This window comes from Apodemus sylvaticus, chromosome 17 (genome assembly GCF_947179515.1).
Source record: "Apodemus sylvaticus chromosome 17, mApoSyl1.1, whole genome shotgun sequence".
Classification (NCBI taxonomy): domain Eukaryota; kingdom Metazoa; phylum Chordata; class Mammalia; order Rodentia; family Muridae; genus Apodemus; species Apodemus sylvaticus.
In genome coordinates this window covers 51,264,311-51,271,484 of record NC_067488.1, presented here as the reverse complement: position 1 = coordinate 51,271,484, position 7,174 = coordinate 51,264,311, and the positions used below count along the sequence as shown (strand labels likewise).

Genomic DNA, 7,174 nt, shown 5'->3' with positions numbered 1-7,174 from the left:
CCAACTCAGTCATCCCCAAACATTCTCAGATCACTTCTCAGCTCCCTCAGCCTGGGCCTGAGAAATCCTTCATTATATGTAGTAATGCCTAATCACCTGGACGACGACAGACCTGTACTCAAGATGGCACTGCTCCAGTTGCCTTCCCCACTGGCCCTCACCTGCCCACAGTGATTCCAGCTGCCCTCTCCCATTGCCCTTCCCTTGCCCTTAGCTTCTCCAGCATCTTCCCCTCTACTGCAGGAGACAGCCTCCCACTGCTTACACATCCACAGAAGCCATTGACTGGACGACAGTCTCCCCTCATGTCCTGCCAGCAAACTGCTCCATCAAAGTCTAGGATGTCGCTTTCTTCTGTTAGACAATGTACTCAGGTCCCCAGATCTTTGCATGGGTACCATACCAGATTATTTGCTTGCATGCAATGATCAGATCATCCATCTTGAAGTAGGAATGCATTGGGTATCTGCTTACCATGTTCAGCCCAGCAGAATCAGCATGTTCAGTCCCTGCAAGGCACTGATCGACTCTGGCCCCTCCCTACATCTGGATAAACAAAACACAGGATTGAGGCTGGGCACAGAGGACAAAGGGCAAGGCAGGCACTCCTTTATAAGATCCAGGGCCCAAGCCTGGGACTTACTCTTCCTAGGTGCTGTTGTTCATTGGTTTCTGGCAACCCTGGGCTGCTGTGGAGCGGTTATGGAGCTGCTGACTGGAACTGGCCTGTGGCCTGTGGCCTTATTCACAGCCATCTTCATATTACTGGTGGACCTGATGCACCGGCGACAGCGCTGGACTTCCCGCTACCCACCGGGCCCTGTGCCATGGCCTGTGCTGGGTAACCTACTGCAGGTGGACCTAGATAACCTTCCATACAGCTTGTACAAGGTGAGTGACTTAGTGGTGGATGGGACCTGAAATCATGCTGTCCATAGTGGGGGTTGAACCACAAGTCAGACAGGGATCTGGGCCCCCAAATGGGAGCAGGCTTAAAAATGTTTTGGTGGCAGCCACTGGGAATTTCTAGGGCAAAAGTTTTGGGGTCATAGTCCAGGAGCTGAAGCAAGATGTGATAGTCACATTCAGCCTGGTTGGACAGGGCAGCAACCATAGAGGTCCCAAGTCCCTTATGGATCTATCAAATACAAGGTCGTGACCTGCTGCGAGGTCTACCGCTCCATGTCATTCAGGACACTGAGTGCAGAGAGGGGCTGTGGCTGCCTGAATCTCTTGCTGCTGTGCTCTCTGGCCTCACTGCCCATCTTTAGGAATCAGAGTTTCTTCATGTATGTTGACATGCTAAGGGGCCACAGAACACTTTTCTGGCTCTGGCAACTTCACCACTGGAGTGTCACATCTGTAATGATTCCTTTGCTGAACTGAAAATGTGAGATTCCACATTGGCAGGAATCCTCAGGTTCGGGATGGAGCTCAGTGAAGAGCATTTTCCCAGGATACATGAGAGCCAAGGGCCAATAACAAATAAGACACACACAGAGAAACACATGAGCACACACATAGACACACATGGACACACACACATACACAAAAACACAAAGAGAAAGAGAGTGAGAGACATGGCCTCACATACCCATGCACACACACCTTCACATATACAAACATGCAGGTGTAAGCATACACAAACATGCACATACACACACAGAAACTGCCTGTGCACATTCACACTTTGAACATGCGTAGTATGTAGTGAGCCTGGTTCTGTGATCTCTGGAGACCTCCACTCCCTATGTCCTTTGTCCCTCTACTTCAGCTTCAAAATCGCTACGGTGACGTGTTCAGCTTGCAGATGGCCTGGAAGCCTGTGGTTGTGATCAACGGACTAAAGGCGATGCAGGAAGTGCTGGTGACCCATGGAGAGGATACTGCTGACCGTCCTCCAATGCCCGTCTTTGAGTACATGGGTATGAAGCCCAGATCCCAAGGTAAGGGGCTGTGTGGAGGATGCAGATGGCTTCTGAGATATGGTAATGAGGAGAGGAAGCACAGGGAATGAATGTGGGTGGGAATGTGGTCAAGCAATTCAAGGAAAACTCACTGGCATCCAGGTTGCCAAACCAGAAAGCAAGTGCTGGATTGTGGTAGCAAGGTGTTGAGAGGCTCAGGGCCAGGACAGAACCCAGAGAAGAGAACTGTTGAGAACAGAAGACATCACACCTAGTTCTCCTTGTTTAAACAGAGATGTGTTTGCAGGTGTGATCCTTGCACACTATGGGCCTGAGTGGCGAGAGCAGAGGCGATTCTCTGTGTCCACCCTTCGCAACTTTGGTGTGGGCAAGAAATCTCTGGAGCAGTGGGTGACCAAGGAGGCCGGTCATCTCTGTGATGCCTTCACAGCCCAGGCTGGTGGGTGATGGGTGAGGGGTGTGGTTGGACACAGGGAGGCAGGGGCTTTCCATTGACTTGTGTGCAACTCCACTCCATCTCCACTCCCAGGGCAGTCCTTCAATCCCAACACCATACTGGACAAAGCTGTTTGCAATGTGATTGCATCTCTCATTTTTGCCCGTCGCTTTGAATATGAAGACCCTTACCTCATCAGGATGCTGAAAGTACAGGAAGAAAGTTTTACAGAAATCTCTGGCTTCCTTCCTGAGGTAGGCAGTTCAGGGAAGCCTAGAGACCCACTTCTGTGTGGTCTGTCTTCCCGGAGGGAACCTAAGTACCAAGGCTGTGGGAGTGGCCTTCTGGGGGTCAACTGCAGGAAGATATACCTGTTGACAACTGTTTGATGACAGCAGGGGAGCAGTGGACAGAGATCAGGATTTCTAATAAGGGAGAGTCCCTGGGCCCTCTCTCTGCTTGGAAGAAACAAAGTCTGTGGTTATCGCCAGGACAGAATATTCCTCTGTTCATCTGGGGCTGACAGAGCTTTTAGGTGGCTCTTGAAAATTGAACAATTGAGGAGGAGGCAGGTGACCAGTGGGGACAGATAGGCTCTGGCTCTGTGGTGAAGGAGGCTGGCACCTGAGCCTTGACCAGATGGGTACCAAGCATCACTAGTACCAAGGGGCCGGACAGGTGCTTAGTGTGATAGGAGCTGCCAAACAAGCCTGCCAACATGAATTTCAAGTCTGGGATCCATGTAGGAGAGAAACAATCAACTCAACACATTGTGCTATCACCTGTTCCCACACGCTGTGGCAGCACATGAGCCCCATACATGATCCTGATCCGCTACTAATTTATGAAGAGAAAACTCTGAGAATTCCACTGTGTCTCTCACAGGTTCTTAACACATTCCCGATACTCCTGCACATCCCAGGGCTGGTTGACAAGGTCTTCAAAGGTCAGAAGAACTTCATGGCCATACTGCATAACCTGCTGACTGAGAACAGAACCAGCTGGGACCCGGCCCAGCCACCCCGAAATTTGACTGATGCCTTCCTAGCAGAGATAGAGAAGGTGATTGGCAGCTCCAAGAAATGTAGCCAGGGGCTGTGGGCTGAGGTCCTGTGAAGTGTGAGGCAAGAAGGATAGGATCCTGTGTATCTTGAAGTAACTTGGCCCTTAGGCTGCCTTGGAGATAGTGTGAGGTCATGTTGGAATTCGTCTCCCTACTCAGCCCATTCTTTTTGCCTGGAACAGGCCAAGGGGAATCCTGAGAGCAGCTTCAATGATGAGAACCTGCACACGGTGGTGGGAGACCTGTTCATTGCAGGGATGGTGTCCACATCAACCACGCTGTACTGGGGCCTGCTGCTCATGATCCTGCATCCGGATGTGCAGCGTGAGCCTGGCTGGGGCTGGGGCTGGTAGAGAGGTAGCGGCACACTCCCTTGATGATTGAGATGCTGTGGCTCCAAGCGCTAACTCATCCCAGACTCCAGTGCCACTCACTGGCCTTCTCACACGAACTCAGTCCTTAACATGTTTGTAAGATAGGGAAGGCCCCTGTGACTCTTTCACTGAGAGGTTGCTATTCCTCCAGGCAGAGTCCAACAGGAAATCGACGAAGTCATAGGACAGGTGCGGTGTCCAGAGATGGCAGACCAAGCCCACATGCCCTACACCAATGCTGTCATTCATGAGGTGCTGCGCTTTGCAGACATTGGTCCAGTGAATTTGCCACGCATCACTAGTCGTGACATTGAAGTTCAGGACTTCCTCATCCCCAAGGTAGGCCCGGGTCTGTCACCACTTAATCATGATCACTATCAATCAAGGGCTGGAGAGACTAAGACCAACTCATCCTCTTCCAAACGAGCTCAAAGTCCTCATGAATGGGAAATGTCAAATGAAAATGGCCACAGGACACTTTATGGAGAACTGGACACAGGGATGGATGCTGGGCTGGCCTCCCATGGGAGATCTGTCACACAGCCCTCCAAGGTGTTGGGAGACTCTGGGGTTGAGGTTGAATGAGGGAATCCAGTGTGTGCAGGGAAGAAGTTTTGCATGTTATCCTAGTGACCATGGTCTAGGTAGCCCCACCCTGGTCCATGTTCACACCATTGCCTCCTGCCAGGGGACAGTCCTCATCACCAACCAGTCCTCTGTGCTGAAGGATGAGACTGTCTGGGAGAAGCCCCTCCGCTTCCATCCTGAACACTTCCTGGATGACCAAGGCCACTTTGTGAAGCCTGAGGCCTTCATGCCTTTCTCTGCAGGTGCCTGGGGAGGCCTGGCTGCCTGTCTGTCCTCAGGGTACCATGGAGGGTGGAGCCCCAACCAGGTCCCAGACTGACTGAACCTTCTCCCACCCACAGGCCGCAGATCATGCCTGGGGGAGCCCCTGGCCCGCATGGAACTCTTCCTCTTCTTTGCCTGCCTCCTGCAGCGCTTTAGCTTCTCGGTGCCTGATGGACAGCCCAGGCCCAGCGACCATGGCATCTTTGGTGCTCTAGTTGCCCCCTCCCCCTACCAGCTCTGTGCTGTGAGACGTGACCAAGGACACTAATTCCAGGCCTGCTCTGCAGGGCAGGCTTAACCATGCAAAATAAACCAGTCTTATGGCTGACTTCTGTTTTCTGCTTTGTCCCCAGCCCTCTCTTGCTGAGTCCTTAGACAACAGTCTCCAAACAACCCTCCCACCTGCCTCATCTCTCCCCAACAGACAGCTTGACTGCTGTGATTTAAGTGTGTACCTGAGCCTGGGCCACTGACACAAGGCTTTAGGTTCAGCCCTTGGGAGGCCAAATCAGGAGAATCCTGTGTGTGCAGCAATCCTGGGATATACAGCAAGGCCTAGGTCAGCCTTGGCTATACAACCGGGAGATTCTGCCTGGTAAAACTAAAGCATATCTAAAAAGAAGATGTGCAAAGAAGACAGGAAGGAGGGAGGGAGAAAGGGAGAAGGAAGGAAGGGAACACAAAGGTAGGCTGTGTTCAGTAGTGACTGCTGACCTTGTGTCACCCACTGAAACTCATCAGTGGTGACCAGGTTGGTGACAAACTGCAGGCAGATGTCAGGTTTCAGTCGGTCTCTGACAAGCATAGCAGACTTCTATGGAGACAATATATGGGGATTTCCAACATTCTGTGAGGCCATGAGTGTCTGGGAAGGACTGTGCTATCCTCACAGTGGTGACCAGAGAGAATAACAGAGAAGAAAAGGAGCACCAGGCAAAGTGACAGCAGAGCTCAGGGAGACTGGCACACTCCCAGCTGTCTGTCAGATGTGTCAGAGGGTGGGACTCCCAGTCACCAGGGTGACTCAGGCTGAGTACACTGCTCACAGGGAACCTCAGTGAGCCTCACTGTCTAGGGGCTTGGTGGGTGCCAGAGAGATGGAGCACCCACATGGCTGACCCGTCCCCAGACTCTCCAAGTCACACTCAGGTGACCAAGGACCACTTGCCTAAACCTGTGCAGGTATAAATTGTGCCACATGGCCCACAGGCCCAGCTGTGGAGAGACACTGCTGACAGCATATCCCAGGCTCTCAGGCAAGGTCTCCTCACCCTGACAGGACTCAAGCAATTCTCTTGGAATGTGCAGCACAGAACTCCCTAACCTGCAGTTGCTCTTCAGCCCTGACCACACTCCTTGCCATTCCAGGCAGATTGATGCATTTGTCTAAGCACCTTTTCTGTTCTATTTTGGTCAGGCATAACTAATGTTCACAAGCAGTAACATGTATTTCTTATGGTGTTGGGGATTAGCCCCAAGGTCTTATGTACTCTCAGGCAGAGCACTCCAGTGTACCATACCCAAGAGTGTATGTATGTGTGTTCATGTGTGTCTTATGTGGACACATGCCTGTGACATAGGTACGTTTTTTGTGAGAATGTGTGTGTTGTAGGTTTGTGTGCATTGGCTTGTGTATATATGCTAGAAATGAATACATGTGTACATATTCCTGTGTGTGTATGTGTGAATGTGTTTGTGTCTGTATGTGAATTTGCCAGGAGCCATTCTCACTTAGATATCCATGCCAGGAGATCTCCATACCAAGAGCCATTCTGACTTAGATCTCAAAGCCATTCTTAGATCTCAAAACCCCCTCCTCTTGAAGCTCATATGTGGATAGGTTATTATAGCAACTCCTTTCCACACCACCTCCTCATGAGCCCCTTTATCATGCCAAGATTCCAGCAGCAATAACTAGCTTTTCTCAGAAACTCTGATGAACTGCTTCTAACAAGTGATGCCAGCCCCTTTAAATCTTCCCCCTTCATCCCTCCCTACAGCTCGATTACTTTCCCTTATATTGCCTTGTGTAAAAAAAAAATTGACAGCTTGATCAGAATACTGTCTTTCTGTCTATCTCTTGAGTCTCTTGTCTCTCGCCTCTGCTAGGTGGTCGGGGGACCCTGTTGACTGTCCTGTGGGTTGGGAAACTCTGGTACCTAATGTGGAACCCCTGTGGAGTCATCAAGGAGAAGGATGCCGTAGGACCCAGGGAAGAGCGCTTCACGCGCAGCTCCAGGAGTGGATAGGTTGAGGCATGCTTGACCGGCCAGCACTCAGCCAGGGAATAATCTCCACTGTGACAACGTTTTGGAAGGTGAGACACGGGACAAGCATTTATTCAGCCTGTTTTAAGGCTCAAGGAATCTCTCAAGATGCAAGGGGATAAGGTGAAGAAAAAAGTTGGACAAATTTGTCCTTGGTTCCCAGAGCAAGGAACTATAGATAAGAAAACTTGGGATAGAGTAGGTGATTGTTTTAGAGGTTACTATGCAACTTCTGGTCCAGAAAATTCCAGTTA

The 7,174-nt window shown here is 50.9% G+C and overlaps 1 protein-coding gene across 2 annotated transcripts; it reads left to right on the top strand.

The window, feature by feature from the left end:
• Positions 1–671: 671 nt before the first annotated feature.
• Positions 672–4,921, top strand: LOC127667314 (cytochrome P450 2D9-like). 2 transcript variants are annotated; one of them, XM_052160309.1, is made up of 9 exons: positions 672–891; positions 1,775–1,946; positions 2,215–2,367; positions 2,458–2,618; positions 3,250–3,426; positions 3,610–3,751; positions 3,953–4,140; positions 4,490–4,631; positions 4,731–4,921. In XM_052160309.1, exons 1-9 carry the CDS (start codon positions 703–705, stop codon positions 4,919–4,921), a joined length of 1,515 nt encoding a protein of 504 aa, XP_052016269.1. In that variant the 5' UTR covers positions 672–702. The 2 variants fall into 2 exon arrangements, with proteins under 2 accessions (XP_052016269.1, XP_052016270.1); XM_052160310.1 differs by lacking the exon at positions 2,215–2,367.
• Positions 4,922–7,174: the final 2,253 nt, after the last annotated feature.

Excerpts from the sequence above, each read along its gene's own strand:
- LOC127667314 (XM_052160309.1), top strand. The coding sequence starts at position 703 with ATGGAGCTGCTGACTGGAACTGGCCTGTGGCCTGTGGCCTTATTCACA. Across the intron at positions 2,619-3,249 it reads TCTCTGGCTTCCTTCCTGAG|GTTCTTAACACATTCCCGAT; the intron begins GTAGGCAGTTCA and ends TGTCTCTCACAG. Across the intron at positions 4,632-4,730 it reads CTTCATGCCTTTCTCTGCAG|GCCGCAGATCATGCCTGGGG; the intron begins GTGCCTGGGGAG and ends TCCCACCCACAG.